Source organism: Geotrypetes seraphini, chromosome 1 (genome assembly GCF_902459505.1).
Source record: "Geotrypetes seraphini chromosome 1, aGeoSer1.1, whole genome shotgun sequence".
Taxonomy (NCBI): Eukaryota; Metazoa; Chordata; class Amphibia; order Gymnophiona; family Dermophiidae; genus Geotrypetes; species Geotrypetes seraphini.
The window spans coordinates 350676353-350692094 of record NC_047084.1 but is presented as its reverse complement, the minus strand read 5'-3'; the positions used below and the strand labels follow the sequence as shown (position 1 = coordinate 350692094).

General features: G+C 44.0%; 1 protein-coding gene across 3 annotated transcripts in view; it reads right to left on the bottom strand.

The window, feature by feature from the left end:
* PRDM8 (PR/SET domain 8) overlaps window positions 1-15742 on the bottom strand; it is a 130662-nt gene that overhangs the window by 61272 nt on the left and 53648 nt on the right. For 2 of the 3 annotated variants that reach the window (XM_033963708.1, XM_033963718.1), the window contains exons 2-4: window positions 8958-9189; window positions 8053-8284; window positions 6009-7379 (exon numbers count right to left, since the gene is read on the bottom strand). In XM_033963708.1, the coding sequence (XP_033819599.1) occupies window positions 6163-7379; window positions 8053-8284; window positions 8958-9179 (1671 nt within the window). In that variant the 5' untranslated portion in view covers window positions 9180-9189 and the 3' untranslated portion in view covers window positions 6009-6162. Of the gene's footprint in view, window positions 1-5540; window positions 7380-8052; window positions 8285-8957; window positions 9190-15742 lie in introns of all 3 variants that reach the window. The other variant, XM_033963698.1, reaches the window with a different exon arrangement.

Sequence of the window (15742 nt, the reverse complement as noted above, 5' to 3'; positions counted from 1 at the left end):
TTAGCTGTAATCAAAATCTAGGCATGACCAAAGAACTTACAGTAAGTCAGGTCTCTGCTTCACCAGCCTAGGGCACGTTCAGTAAGGGTCATTATTGTTACATCACACTTGGGCAGTAGATATGAGAATTGGACTTTTAGGAAACGAGCATTTACCAAACTTACGAGAACAGGTTTTAAATACAGATACAGGTTTTAAATCGCCCGTTGCCATCCCTCACTATCCAAAAATGAAATCTTTCTAAATACTGAAAACAATCTTTAGAGTTCATCTCTTTTCTGATTAACTAATTCCTAATTTTGGAGTTCAATTTGTGTCTGAAAAGGCCGTGGAAACGAAGCACTACTTTAAATGTTTCTGAAAACTATAAAGATGATGATTTTGAAACTCCTGGTTAGCAATGGTAGACTCTATTCATACAGCAGAAGTCTGAAAGTTTATGCATTGGACAAAAGATTATTTTTTCTCTGAACAGTTGAGAACAAATGTTTGTCCCTCATTCCAAACAACATCATCCGGCATAAAACTATGGCATTTTTCTATTTTCTCCCCCCCCCCCCTCCCCACCACACCTTTCCCACTCCATTTCTTTGCAGCTAATAAGCTCACCACAACACAATTTATAGGTCTTTATAACCCTGCACTAGTAATGATCAGAAATGCCAACATAAAATTTACCCAAGACATTGAAAAAGATAATTACAAATGAGTTTAACTTCCTTGGGAAACACAAGGGTCCTAGAGCTAGGAATGGGTATTAATGAGGGTGCTTTTTGAAAAGGTGAGGGACACAGAGCTCTGTGATATACTTTTACTGGTGGGGCAAATGGAATAAAAGATAGTTCTCAGTCACGTGAATAATAGCAACTTATGTATCAGGAAATGCAAGTGGGAAGTAGAAAAAGAAAAAAAAAACATGCAAGACACAGGCCAGAGAGGTTGTCCACTCTCGATATTTGGAATACTTGCACGGAATTTAATATAAAGGCTAGATTGTCTATAAGCTTCTCTAGGATCAAATACCTTTAGCTGGGACTCACCCCTTCATTTTACCTACATAGTATCACAGGTGAGTATTGTGTATCAACAGTTACAATGCACCAAAGAATGAGGCATATGAGGCTTTGTTTTTGGCGATGTAGTTTTCTGAAGTTTTGTATAGAGCAGGGGTGTCCAATGTCGGTCCTCGAGGGCCGCAGTCCAGTCGGATTTTCAGGATTTCCCCAATGAATATACATGAGGTCTATTTGCATGCACTGCTTTCATTGTATGCTAATAGATCTCATGCATATTCATTGGGGAAATCCTGAAAACCCGACTGGATTGCGGCCCTCGAGGACCGACATTGGACACCCCTGGTATAGAGTAAGAACATGTATGGCAAAAGGTAGTTCCTAGCTAGTACACAGAAGTGTTTCTATTCTATGTAATTAAATAATCCATTTCCTCCATACTCCGACCTGGACTTTACCTAATTCTAAAGTAGGTAGCAAGAAACTACAGTATTATTGTGTCCAGTTTGAAGAAGGCAACATAAACTGTAGATAAATTAGGTCTCCCCTACTTTAATTGCTACTAATGGCACAATCTGAGAACTATGTTGAAAGCTTCCAGGTTCTTTGCTTAGGCTTTAACAATGCACAAAGAAAATGGAAAGTTGACCTCCTTAATGATCTCTAAAACGGCCTTTCCTAAATGCATTGCTTTTCAAAATGAAAGCAGGTATTAACGATCAGCTGACAGTCCTTCTCATCCTAGTATTTTGCCTTTAGAAAATGAATCTAGACCAGCGATGGCGAACCTATGGCATGCGTGCCAACTGTGGCACGCGAAGGCCTTGCAGCTGGTACGCGCAGGGCCGCCATCAGGGCAGTACTACCAGGGGGTGCACAGGAGAGAGAGCTGAACGGGGACGATGGGGGACCCGCGGGGTTAAATATAACTCGAGCCGCGAGGCTCGTCTTCTACTCCGACTGCCCTGCCGCTCACACAGCCGATCGGAAATCTTCCCCGACTTCAGCGCTGACGTCGGAGGGAGGGCTTAAGCAAAGCCCGCCCTCCGACGTCAGCGCTGAAGTCGGGGAAGATTTCCGATCGGCTATGTGTGCACGGCGGGACAGGCAGGAAATAGAAGACAAGCCTACACGGCTCGAGCTACATTTTGCTGAGAAAGTTGCTAAGATGGGCTGGGAGACAAACGGGGAACACAAAAGGGGGAGGGAGTGCGTTTTGGACACAAGACATGAACTTGAGAGAAAGGAAGGGAGGGAAAGAGATGCTGAGGTGGGGGAGGGAATGGGTTTTGGACACAGAAGGCATGAACTTGGAAGAGAGGAAAGGAGGGAAAGAGATGCTGAGGTGGGGGAGGGAATGGGTTTTTGGACACAGAAAGCATGAACTTGGGAGAGAAGAAGGGAGGGAAAGAGATGCTGAGGTGGGGGATGGAATGGGTTTTTGGACACAGAAGGCATGAACTTGGGAGAGAGGAAAGGAGGGAAAGAGATGCTTAGGTGGGGGAGGGAATGGGTTTTTGGACACAGAAAGCATGAACTTGGGAGAGAGGAAGGGAGGGAAAGAGATGCTGAGGTGGGGGAGGGAATGGGTTTTTGAACACAGAAGGCATGAACTTGGGAGAGAGGAAAGGAGGGAAAGAGATGCTGAGGTGGGGGAGGGAATGGGTTTTTGCACACAGAAGGCATGGACTTGGGAGAGAGGAAGGGAGGGAAAGAGATGCTGAGGTGGGGGATGGAATGGGTTTTTGGACACAGAAAGCATGAACTTGGGAGAGAGGAAAGGAGGGAAAGAGATGCTGAGGTGGTGGAGGGAATGGGTTTTTGCACACAGAAGGCATGGACTTGGGAGAGAGGAAAGGAGGGAAAGAGATGCTGAGGTGGGGGAGGGAATGGGTTTTTGCACACAGAAGGCATGGACTTGGGAGAGAGGAAAAGAGATGCTGAGGTGGGGGAGGGAATGGGTTTTTGGATACAGAAGGCATGAACTTGGGAGAGAGGAAGGGAGGGAAAGAGATGCTGAGGTGTGGGAGGGAATGGGTTTTTGGACACAAAGCATGAACTTGGGAGAGAGGAAAGGAGGGAAAGAGATGCTGAGGTGGTGGAGGGAATGGGTTTTTGCACACAGAAGGCATGGACTTGGGAGAGAGGAAAGGAGGGAAAGAGATGCTGAGGTGGGGGAGGGAATGGGTTTTTGCACACAGAAGGCATGGACTTGGGAGAGAGGAAAAGAGATGCTGAGGTGGGGGAGGGAATGGGTTTTTGCACACAGAAGGCATGGACTTGGGAGAGAGGAAGGGAGGGAAAGAGATGCTGAGGTGGGGGAGGGAATGGGTTTTTGGACACAGAAGGCATGGACTTGGGAGAGAGGAAGGGAGGGAAATAGATGCTGAGGTGGGGGAGGGAATGGGTTTTTGGACACAAGGCATGAACTTGGGAGAGAGGAAGGGAGGGAAAGAGATGCTGAGGTGGGGGAGGGAATGGGTTTTTGGACACAAGGCATGGACTTGGGAGAGAGGAAGGGAGGGAAATAGATGCTGAGGTGGGGGAGGGAATGGGTTTTTGGACACAAGGCATGAACTTGGGAGAGAGGAAGGGAGGGAAAGAGATGCTGAGGTGGGGGAGGGAATGGGTTTTTGGACACAAGGCATGGACTTGGGAGAGAGGAAGGGAGGGAAAGAGATACTGAGGTGGGGGAGGGAATGTGTTTTTGGACACAGAAGGCAAGGACTTGGGAGAGAGGAAGGGAGGGAAAGAGATGGTTGTGTACACGGGGAATAGAAGAAAGGAGAATTTTTGGTCATAGGGAGGGAGTGAGGTACAGACAGTGGCATACCAAGGTGGGGGTGGGGGGCGGTCTGCCCCGGTTTTACGCCCCAAGGGGGTGCACAGCTGGCCACCCTCCAGTGTTCTCCCTAGGCTGGCAAACTGCATCTCTTTAGCCACTTGAGTGCCACCGCCGCCATTGGGAACAGGCCGGTGCCAAGTTCTCCCTGCTTTTCCCTGTGGGGCCGACCAACTCTCGCCACCCGCGTCAATTCTGATGTCGGAGAGGACGTTCTGGGCCAGCCAATCGCTGCCTGGCTGGCCCAGAACGTCCTCTCCGATGTTAGAATTGACGTCGATTGGCGAGAGTTGGTCGGCCCCGTGGGGAAGAGAAGCAGGGCGAACTCGACGCCGGCCTGTTCCCGATAGCGGCAGTGGCAGCCTATTCCCCAGTGGCTGTGGCAGCATTTTCCCAATGGTGGTGGCATAGGGGAGGGCAAGGAGAAAGAAAGAAAGGGGGGGGACAGGGAGCCAAAAAAAAAAAAGAAAGAGGGCTGGGTGAAACAAAGAAAAATGGGGCACGGAGAGAGAGAGAAAGACAGACATACAGAATGAAAGGGGGTATGGAGAGAGAGAAAAAGAAAGAAGGGGGCAGGGTGAAACAAAGAAAAAGTTTGGGGAGGGAATGAGGTCTGGAGGAGAGAAAGCATACAGGAGGCTGAAAAAAGGGAAGAAATATTGGATGCACAGTCAGAAGAATAAAGTGCAAACAGAGACTGATGAAATTACCAAAGGTAGGAAAATGATTTTATTTTCAATTTAGTGATCAAAATGTGTCCGTTTTGAGAATTTATATATGCTGTCTATATTTTGCACTATGGTCCCCTTTTACTAAACCGCATTTTAGCGCAGGGAGCCTATGAGCTTCAAGAGCAGCGTGGGGCATTCAGCGCAGGTCCCTGCGCTAAAAACCGCTATCGCGGTTTAGTAAAAAGGGAGGGGGAATATTTGTCTATTTTTGTATAGTTGTTACTGAGGTGACATTGCATAAAGTCATCTGCCTTGACCTCTTTGAAAACCCGCGGAATATAAATGATAATTAACATTTTCTCTGCGTACAGCGTGCTTTGTGTTTTTAAAATTTTATTGTTGGTAGATCATTTTGACTTGGCCACAAAGGTAAGGGGGAGGGAGGGGAGCTGCTGAAAGAGTCTACCTTGACGTGGTTGCAGGCTTACAAATCTTTTGGTCAAAGAGTGCGGCGACAGAGAAAAGTATGTGTGTATTCGGCCCATGAATGAAATCATTAAAACATTATAAATTGCCAATAAATTGAAATGAAAACCAAAGGATTGTGAATCAAATTGATTCTCTGACAATACAAAGATTCCAACCTTTAAAAATGATGTTACATAATTCAGGCAACTTTATAAAGAGTTTTTAGATACTAAAATCTTGTTATTAAGGTTTAATTGACGTGCTGGCACTTTGAGGAAATTCTTTGGTTTTGTGCGTCAGTTTGGGCACTCGGGCTCAAAAAGGTTACCCATCACTGATCTAGACATATCCCCACTAGGTTCCAAAACAGAAATTAATGCGTTGCTTTCCAGACACTTATCCGCTTCACTTTAAAAAAGTGACATTATTAAAATATAAGATACCCATTTCCACTGTGGAAATGTATACAGTGCATTTACTTTGAAGCATAAGTATCACAAAGTTCCGATTCCAATTTTAAAATTCGAATATTGAATAAATGCTTACCAACCTCCAAATGCTTTGAAGAAAATAAAGTCATTTATTGTGAAAGCATCCAACATACCCAGCTTAACTATAAAGGTTAATAAATTTTTTTTTCCAAGAAAGAAAACCATAACTATTTCAGACTTAATTTCACTGGCACAAAATTACATTTTGTATGAAAAGGAAACACATTCACAGGATCGATGACATTCTGCAGTGAAGTTTACCATCATTTCATGGTACATGCACTTCCCAAGGAAACATGTTAGTGGAATTTCGTCCTTAGTTTTCAGAGCACAAACTGTCATCAAATAACGCGGAGTGTAACCTCCTCATCCCCTCAACTGGCTTTTTTATATCTAAAATAAAAATTTACCCTGACGTATAATTATCGTTACATCTAAACCGTAAGTGCTTAATAATTTAAGTAGAAACGTATGACAAATGCATCAATATGCTGCAATATATGACATTTTTTTAAAAATGTACTTTTCTCTTGCTGCTTTTGGAAAGTGTAAATACGTGCATTCAGGGAGAAAAGAAATGTGCCTCTCCAGAGTTCCAGTTCACAGTCTGAGAAACAAGTCTTTTCGCTGGACCGTTTGGTGGGGTTTTGGTTGTGGCGGGTGGGACATCCCTTAGGTCAGTTGTGGGAGGTCATATGCCTGGACAAGTGGTGACGCTCCCGAAAGGTCTCGTTGCAGATGGGGCACTTAAGTTTCTCCTCCCGCCTCCTCTTGACCAAAGGCTCCAAGGCGTACTCCTTCTTGTGGTGCGAGCGCATATGGTACACCAGGTCCGAGGTCATGCGGAAGGAGGCGTTGCACTTGGCGCACCAGTTCTGCGCGGGAAGGCAGAGTGAGGTGAATGATGGCGGCAGCAAGGTGAGCGTGGAGGGCAGCTGCAGCTGGAGGGGACCCGGCGCAGCCGCAGAGCTCTTGGGCCAGAAGGTGGTAGCGTAGAGGAAGGGGCTGCGCTTGGAGATCCCGGCCCCGCCCCCCGCTCCTCCCCCGGCCCCGCCCAGCTCGGCAGCGCCCGACAGCTTGGTGGCCAGCGAGTCTGCTGGGTAGAGGCGGGCGGGGCCGTCTCCCACCACGTGGCATTCTAGCCCCGCCCCTGCGGCCGGCAGCAGCTTAGGCCCGAGCGCCTGCAGGGGAGCGTGGCCGTAGAGGGAGCGCGCGGGCTGGCTGAAGGCGCTTTTGCGTTCGTCGGGGCTGGCGAGCCGCTGCACGCTACTGAAGGCGCTGGTGCTACTGCATCTGAGGGCGGCGCTGCCCTCGGGCAGAGGCTCTCCGGGGGGGCTGCTGCTAGCAGAGGAGGAGGGAGCTGGGGAGATTTCCCTGTCCTCGCCCTGCTCGGCTAGCGCTGCTGTGGATGAGGCGGAGGCGCCTTTCTTCACCTCCACGAAGGCGCTGCGCTTGGCCTCACCCGTCTCCGGGCTGGGGGGTGCGTACAGCCGGCGGCCGCTCTCCTCTAGGTTATAGTAGGCGCTGGGGCGGAAGCTTTGCGGGCTGCATACCAGCTCCTCGGCCGGAAAACGGGCGCCCTGCTCCGGTCCTTCGTCGGCGCCCTTCCTCTTGGCAGGCTGCGGGCTCTCGGGGACCGGGGTGCGTTGCTGCGGCCGGGAATTCTCCAGGTCCCGCGCCAGGTTGTGGAAATCGGTGGTGGGTTTGGTGTCTGCCTGCGGCGGGGGGGGCCGCTGGTACTTGTGCGGTTGTAGGTGTTGGTTAGCGTTAGCGCCCTCCTGCGGCTCCTCTAGGCACTGCAACCGCTTGGGGCAGCGGAAACGTACGTGCGCCGCGTGCGGGAACTCGAACTGTGAGCGCTGTCCGCACTCTCTGCACGTGTAAGGGGAGTTTCCTGTAGAGAGAGGGGAAGAAGAAAAGAGATCTCAGTATTTCATTTGGACGTGCAGAGACTGCTAGGGACAGTTGGTGGGGGAAAACATGGTCATTGGCAATTACCAAATGTAATCCTCTTCTATAAGCATCACATATGTATTATAAAGTACAATGTAAACTACAACAACACCCCCCTTGAGGTTTGAGATAATGGCACTCTGGTGCTTTTTCATTGGCTATATTTTTCTATACCATGGATCAAATTTTATTTAGATCTACGTCCTGATGTACATAAGAATAGCCTTACTGGGTCAGCCCAATAGCCCATTCTCACTGTGACCAATCCTGGCCAAAACCCAAAGAGTAACAACATTCCATGCTACTGATCCAGGGCATGCAGAGGCTTCCCCCATGTCTTTATAACAGACTATGGACTTTTCCTCCAGGAATATGTCCAAACCTTTCTTAAAACCAGCTGCTATCCACAACCTCTGGCAACCCTATTTCCAAAATCAAGGGCTGCTGAGTGTGTATAGTAGGAGGTTTCCGAGCTAATCTTTGTATCTCTTCACTCCCCCACCCTTAATTACAATGCCACCTTGAGCCCTGGCTAGTTTGAACAAATTTACAGAGAATGCAGCCCAATCCTCTGTGTGATTTAAGTAACCCCAAGAATGATCACAAGCACTTACCGTTCATTTTGCTGTGTGTCCTGGCAGGGCTTAGCAGTAATAAGTCTGTCAATTCTTTACCATACCAAACTAATAACTCCTCATCTTTCACAATCCTGCGAAGGGATCGGTAAAATAATTGTCCATTTTTTATATAGGCTTCCAGATTCTGTTCTTCCTTATCCCGAGCAGACTGTACCAGGCGGAGCCACATGAGACCCTCAGAGGAACCATTTGCAGCTGAGGTGTCCACCTGCCAAAATATATATACATACAAAATAAATCTCACTGTGCAGTAGTGAGGGTCCCCCGGGGTAAGAAGCACGCCAGCTTTCTATTAATTGTTAAATCCACCAAAATAAATTTGGATCTGTGCGGCCTAAGCATGCAGTTTCTATTGAAACATGATACTTTGTATATAAGTAGTATCAGTATCCCTGTAGGAATAAAAAATTAAATATTTACAGGACAAGTAATTTGAATTTTTATATTAGGTGGGCGATAGCGAATTATTTGTTAGACATTTAAACATAATTAGGAACTATATACGAGTACATTTTTAATGGAAAAATGTGTCTGTCATAGAATGTGGCTTAGTTTGTTAAAAACAAAGTATTTCTGTGAAAATGACTTGGTGTCAGAAGAAAAATGATAAAATATTAATTTTCTTAAATTTGTACAAAGAGAATCAGCAACAGCAGCAATCTAAAACTATATGTATTACGAGCATATGAAGTTATTTATAAAACGTAGACTGTGCTGTTTTCCTGTGATTCGGCAATGTCACAGGAAATGCAGGTGTCACGCTCACCGAAAATATGATTCTTTTCGTATTAACTTCTCCTTAACAATTTAGATTTAATAAAATAGCACTGTACATTTTGTCTTAAAATCTTTTTTTTTTTTTTCGTTTTACAAAATCTTACCCGGAATATATAAGGGACGGTTCTCTTGTCAGTGGATTTGAGAGCGATAAAAGCTATGCTGTCATACAGAGAAGTGTGGCTCAGTATGCAGGGGCCAAAGATGGCATTGGCAGGGATATCGCAGGTCGTGTAAACACTGGTAAAAATGTCCGTCAAGCATTGCTGAACAGCTTTGGCATCTCCATCCCAAATCCCCCTTTGAGCCCCGATGTCTTCCATCATTGTGAGGAGCCTAATAATAAAAAATAAGGACCATCACATGATTTCCTATAGTAGGACATACATGTAGTTGTGAATTTATAAATATCTGGTACGATATGAAAGCGATGCTTATTTACGGGTGCATTGACACATAGCAAAATCAAGCATCCAAGTGCAAGAGGATATAACAATCATATATTTAATCACAAATAATAAAAAATAAAACAGGATTCAGACATACATTCAAAAATAATAGACAATCAAGTATGGCTGTTATATATACAGAGAGAGGGACATAAAAATAGTCTTCAAAACTAAATAAACTTAAGCAATTGGGGACCAAAAAAAACCCGCCTCTCCATCATGCCTATTTATATAGAGGAGGATGGAAGAGGAGGTAAATCCTGCCCTAAAGAGGGGGCCGGTGCTTGCACGCTGTGACAGAAAAGCATAGCGAATGGATTTCAAGTGGACTGTCAATGTCACTGATTTCATGTCAGCTAACCTTTAGCTCTAGACTACAAGAGGGAACGTATGTCTTCTCATTACCATAATCCAGCACTTTCCCTGGGAGACTTTAATTAAAAGCAGCAAGCAGAGGTAATTATTTTTTACCTCCACACACTTATTTATGGATGAGGGTGAATCCCAGCTACCTTGTTAGACAAGACCACAGAGCCAGTCAAATGTGACTTGTGAAGTATGCAGGTATATCGTGCAAGTGGAAAGTACCGCTCTTTAAATCCCTTTTTGTGCAACAAATCGTTTAAATTCTGCTTTTCTAGGTAAGACATCTTTATAAGATGCTTTCATGTTTGTATGTCACTCATTCACCATTTTTACCTTGTAGGGTTTAAAAAATAAAAAATATGCAAAACGCACAGTTTTAATATCAATTTATCCAGACACATGTTAGTACCTGACTGCTAATTAAGTATTGCAAATATAAGATATACTTTATTCGGTTTGAAAAAGTTTCTGCATAGCATTCAAATAAGATCATATCTAAATGTGTTTAGTTATTACTCTATTGATTCAAACCTTTAAAAAAAATGTATCGGCTCCTTTAGGGCATCAATTTTGAACAATTTTGAACTCGATAACTTGCCATTCTTTCCCACAGGTAAGGAACCAAAAGAAAAAAAAAAAAAAACCCAGCCGAATGTAATTTGAAAACAGACCCTGCACAGTACACATTAAATAATATTATTCAAGTAATTAATGCCATCTGTTCATGTTTCCATTCTTTATTATCCAAAAACAGTGGAACATTTGAAAAAAATTGAAGATTCATGCCCGAAACTTTGGGGTTGCAGACAAGCGATTTTCATCGTGATGCCAATATAAAATCGGTACTTTCTCACATCAGACATAGCTAAAACGCATAACTCCCTCCTTTACTCTCTGCAGACTGCAGGGTTACCCTCTCTATTGAAAGCACCAAAACAAGTAAATATGTAGTAAAAATCGTAGCCTCCTGGGGTTGGTTTTTTAAAGCCTCCATGCTTGTTGCAGCCATTCATTTTTTTATTTATTCTCGGTTACTGTTTTGAAAGTCCTTTTTTTTTTCCACCAGCTTTTCATTGTGCCCGAGGTCGCCAGCGTCACTTAGGGTAACAGCGGGAACGCGGTCATTAAAATGCAATTCTATCAAACAATACAGGGGAAATGGTCCTCGGAACGATTGTGCTAATAATGATACTCCAGCTCTTCCTCTCTGTCTCCTTGGCTGATTAAAAGGCAGCAGCCTAAGAAACTGCCCCTCTTCTCTCTCCTCTCCCATCATCGGCTATAAAACCCCAGATTTTCTCGTTAAAAAGGAAGAAGGAGAGTCGCCCCTTCCTTTCTGTAAGGTCTGTCATTGTTCGTGTGGCTACAGAATCTCCACCTCGGTGGATGCCACTTCTTTAGTCCTTTCCTTTGTATGAGTCGTCTTGACATTGCAATCTCTCTCCCAGCTGCTACAAAAATGGAGGGAAATGCATATTTACTTACCAGAAATAAGGTCAGACTATAATCCTAAACACAAGGAAGCCGGAAGCTGGCATGGGATGATTTTGACTCCTCTTCCCCCCTCCAGGGTCTTTTGGATTAGTGTATTTCCATGTCAGTAAAAGATGCTGGGGGTTCTATCCAGTGTTCTGAATAGATAAAGTAGAAATCAAGAAAGGAGAGAGAGAGAGAGAGAAAACGAGAAAGGGAGTTGTACAGATGGACCCGATGCAGTGACTGACTGGCACGCAGACACACACTTTTTGTTTGCTGCACATAATCTGCCCAATGACGCGTGACAGCCCATGTCCCCTCCTTTTAACTCTTTCATAGACGAACACTTTTCTCGCCCCCATATCGCCCTGCACCCTTTCGCTGGTGCTGCAGCTGCTTAAGAGTGGCTCCCTGGAATACTTATCCAAAGTCCCATACTATCGGGGTATGATTAATATTTTTGGTAGAATGGCATATGCTGTGTTTTACGTAATCCTTAAACTACAAAACAGAAAAGTAAACACGGTTCTATCAATATGCTCATGCAAATTAGTCTTTAAAATTTTTTATTTTGCTTTGAAAATGCCTGAGAAAAAGTTTATAGCAACTTGTGAAATGCGTGTATAAGGTGATGCTTGACACATTAGGAATTAGGTGGGGGGATGGGGGTTGATCGGGGGCTCCCCTGCTGGATAAAGCAATTCATATTGCCCAAGTCTCAGCAACTACTAACTGAGACAAATCCGACAATAAAGCTGCTTTGGGAATTCACTGGCAGTACTAATACTTTCCCTAATACCTTCAAACGTGGACAGATTTACCTTACACTTCCCAAAGCAGACATGAGAGACAATTTGTCCCCGAAAAAGATAATGTAGTCCTGGTATATACCTGGAGATGCCCGAGCGCCTTCTTGCCCTTTTTGGTTCTTGTGTTGGAATTATTTAAATAGCCCCCCAGCCTGTACCATTCTGTACAAGTGACATGGACCAGCTCCTCAAGTTTGGGGCAAAGAGCGGTGTATGGATTCAAAAAGCTAGGGAAAATATTCACTTTGCATTGATTCAACCATGCAAACCATGGTAGCCTATTGCTATGGTAAAGTGTTGTCCTCTTGAGGTTAGGGAAAAATCGAGTAATCTTCCACCCTGTACATTTAGCAGTGAACTTGGCTCCAGCCTTCACTTCTTGTTTTCTCTAGTGTAATTGTGTTGTATACCAATACATCATCTTCTGTAGTTTTCCCCTACATCTGCCTCCCCCCCCCCCCCCCAAACACATACGTTAATGGAAAGAGATCTTTAGATTGCTATGCATATGTTTTAACAACAAAAATGCATTAAATGTTTTCCTTCTAGCCAGAACAGTTCATTCTTACTACAATCAGCAGCACGTCCTCCCCCAGGTTATAATATTCTTCAAGGCTTTCCCCAAAACAAGCACATATCCAGTTTAGACAGGGAGGAGGCAGATTTATTCCAGACTGGGAAACTTTTCACCGAGGAATGAAAAAGTTGCTAGAACATTCAGTTCCCCCCCCCCCCCCCCAGGATATATGAAGGGGTTGGGAGGCTGCCTACTTGCAATGTTTAAGAGACTGATGTCATTGGAGTCTTTTAATATGAGGGTAAGGAAATACGGCAGAGGGGGGGGGGGGGCACTGGACGAAGAGGAGGCAAGAGGAAAGGACTGGTGCGCCTCCACGCTCCCAATTCCTTTTGCCAGAGTGGGTGGTGCTGAATGGACAGCGACTTTTCTTCCCTGCCTCTCTCCACGGCGTCCGCTTTCATCTCAGAGGAAAAAAAAAAGAGTTGAATCTAAAAGCCACTAGACAATGCATGGATCAGCAAGAAAGAATCATAAAGCGGGTTTATTTTTTTGTTTGTTTTATAACATACTTTTTTTTTAATTAACCTGTAAAGGGACATACTCCCCTCTCTCTTCTTTAACAATTAGGTACTGCAATATATACGTTTTCACTCGATATCCTATTTTCAGTTTAACTTTTGAAAAGTATTTTTTTTTTCCCTACAAGATTGTCTTTGGGATTCTCTTTCGATAATTCATACTAGGGCAGAACCTAGTGAAACTGTATTTCTTCAACACAGCGATGTTTCCCGGAAACTCGAGGGCCTCTTAGTTGCAAACTAGTACCTTCTTCAGACCATCCCGCCGTCCATCTGTCCAAGAATCATTTGAGAATGGCTTAGTATTAAACCGATTCGATGCTTTAGATGAGGGCATGACATTTATTTCAGGGGGAAAAAAGTCTCTTAAGGACTGAAAACTGGAGAATAACTGTCGTTACCTGATATGGCAAACCTCAAGCAACAAAATGTGGATCATTTAAAACGAAGAATGAACTAAAACGGCTGGACGGGAGGTGACCCAAGGGCAATAGTACAAACCTTTCTGAGTGTGTTGCACGCTTACTCTGAGTGTGCAAGGAAAATAGGAAAGTATACAAGAGAAAGCAGAAATAGATATGGGTAGGGATGATGAGGGTGGTTAGTTAGAGAAGATAGAAAAATAAGAGAAATCAGAGACCTATAAACTGATATTTATGGGGTGTTTTTTTTTTTTTGGGGGGGGGGGGGATGCAGGGAGCTTCTAGCTGTTCTGATCAGTATTGATTCATATAGAGTACCTTCCGGGCAGGAATTTCAAGGTACAGAACACACACTAATATAGACTGCCACTTTTTCAAAGAACGCCCTCCCCTACAATAATCCAAATATCTGGGGTATGTAACAGCGGATTTAATATGTTGTACAAACGGAAGAATCTAAGTGAGCAGGCAGAACATTTAGCCAATTAAAGAAAAAATAAAAAAAAGCTAGAGAGGAGAGAAAAAAAGTTTGCAGAGGGATAAATATGGAGTTTATACCCGGAAAGCTGTAATCCTATATATCCTCCACGCTTAAGAATTTGGTTGCATGGAAGAAAACAGTCCAGGTGCAACATACTGTGAGCATTTGGGTGCTTAAAAGACTTGTCAGCTTTGTGAATAACCCAGTCCTCGCTTTTATACTGTAAGTTATCTAAATGATGGCCGTTACAAAAGGAGGAGGGGGGAGGCGACGACAAACTCCGCACATTATATCTGTTAGAGTTGTTTTGGGGTTGTTGGGATTTTTTTTTTTTTTTTTAATATTATCAACTGAATACAGACTTGAAATGAAATTTGGCGCTATCATTTACTGAAACGCACTCTTAAAACGTTGAGATACTCCAATGAAAACCTCCTTCAGCCAACGGTCTCGTCTAATCATTGTGAAACCGCAAATTTTATTCAACGCTTTTCTTTTCTTGATTTTTCTCAAACAACTTTGCAGCATTAATTGCAAACAGCAATGGCCAAGAATTTAAAATCAACTAGCTTGGGGTAAATCTTTTTTTTCACCCAGGCTTTTAGGACCGTGCCATGAAATCACTTTGGTCTTCTAGGCATGCAACCCTACATAAATTTTCACTAAGACCGTCCATTCATTCATGAGCTGCTCTTCTGTCACCCACAACTTTGCAGAACTGCTGATTCTGCACAACTCCTTCCATAAAGAGCCAGATTTAAGGTCAGTGCCTTGTATTGAAATTGCTAAAACAATGGGCTTCCCGACCATTGGATATTTTTGTATATCTTACATGGTTATTGGGTCTGATTGCACCGGCACTCTTTTTTGGAAATCCTTAAACTTGGGGAATGCTCATTTCACTCAGGCTTACAAGTGTTACAAACCTACTTTCTTCACTGCCACATGAGCTATTCTGGCCATTGGAATGATGGAGAGGCAGCGAAAACCAAAGTTTGGGTGATCCCGAAATTGTTCTGTCGGTGTCGAAATAGGACAGATATTACTGTTCACGAAAATCTAAGGGCTCCTTTTTTTTTTTTTTTACAAAAGCTACGGTAGAAGTTTCTACCGCAGTTTGGTGAGGTACCGTAAATGCTACGAGCGACGACCCAAGGTAGAAACCTCTACTGCAGTTTTGTTAAAAGCCAGCGTAAATGTGATATTTGGGGGTGGGGGGGATTTTTTTTAAAAAAAACAACTTAGCACGTTACTTTAAAAATGCATTGAGTGTGTGTGTGTGTGGAGGGGGGAGATAGATTAAAAAATAGGTGATTATTGTTAAAAAAAAGTGAAGCGCAAGACATAGGGTCAACTCTCAAAGACTGAGGAGTTTATGAAGGGCAACACCCCCTTCCCCCAAAGTAGCTGACCCTTTATATCTTTCGATCTATATAGTTGGAGAGAGAGACTTCGTCTTCTAAAATATTTAAGTCTTTAAAATATGTGTTAATAATGTGCTTACTGCGTTCCAAGACATTTCAAAGGTCAGAATATGAAATCTAGATCGTAGCTAAGACTATTGCATTAGAATAAGATGCATTTCGGTGCATTAGTTAAACTCCCCCTTGTGTGTGTGTCTAATCAGCTGTTTATCAGACGAACTCTATTTTACACGTATCTTTACAACAGCTGATCATGGCTACCCAGCTTACATAACTCATTAAAACACTGTAACATATGCGTTTTCAACAACCAGCTCTCCCTTTTGCTGATGGGTAAACTTAAGCATATATGAGATATGCAACA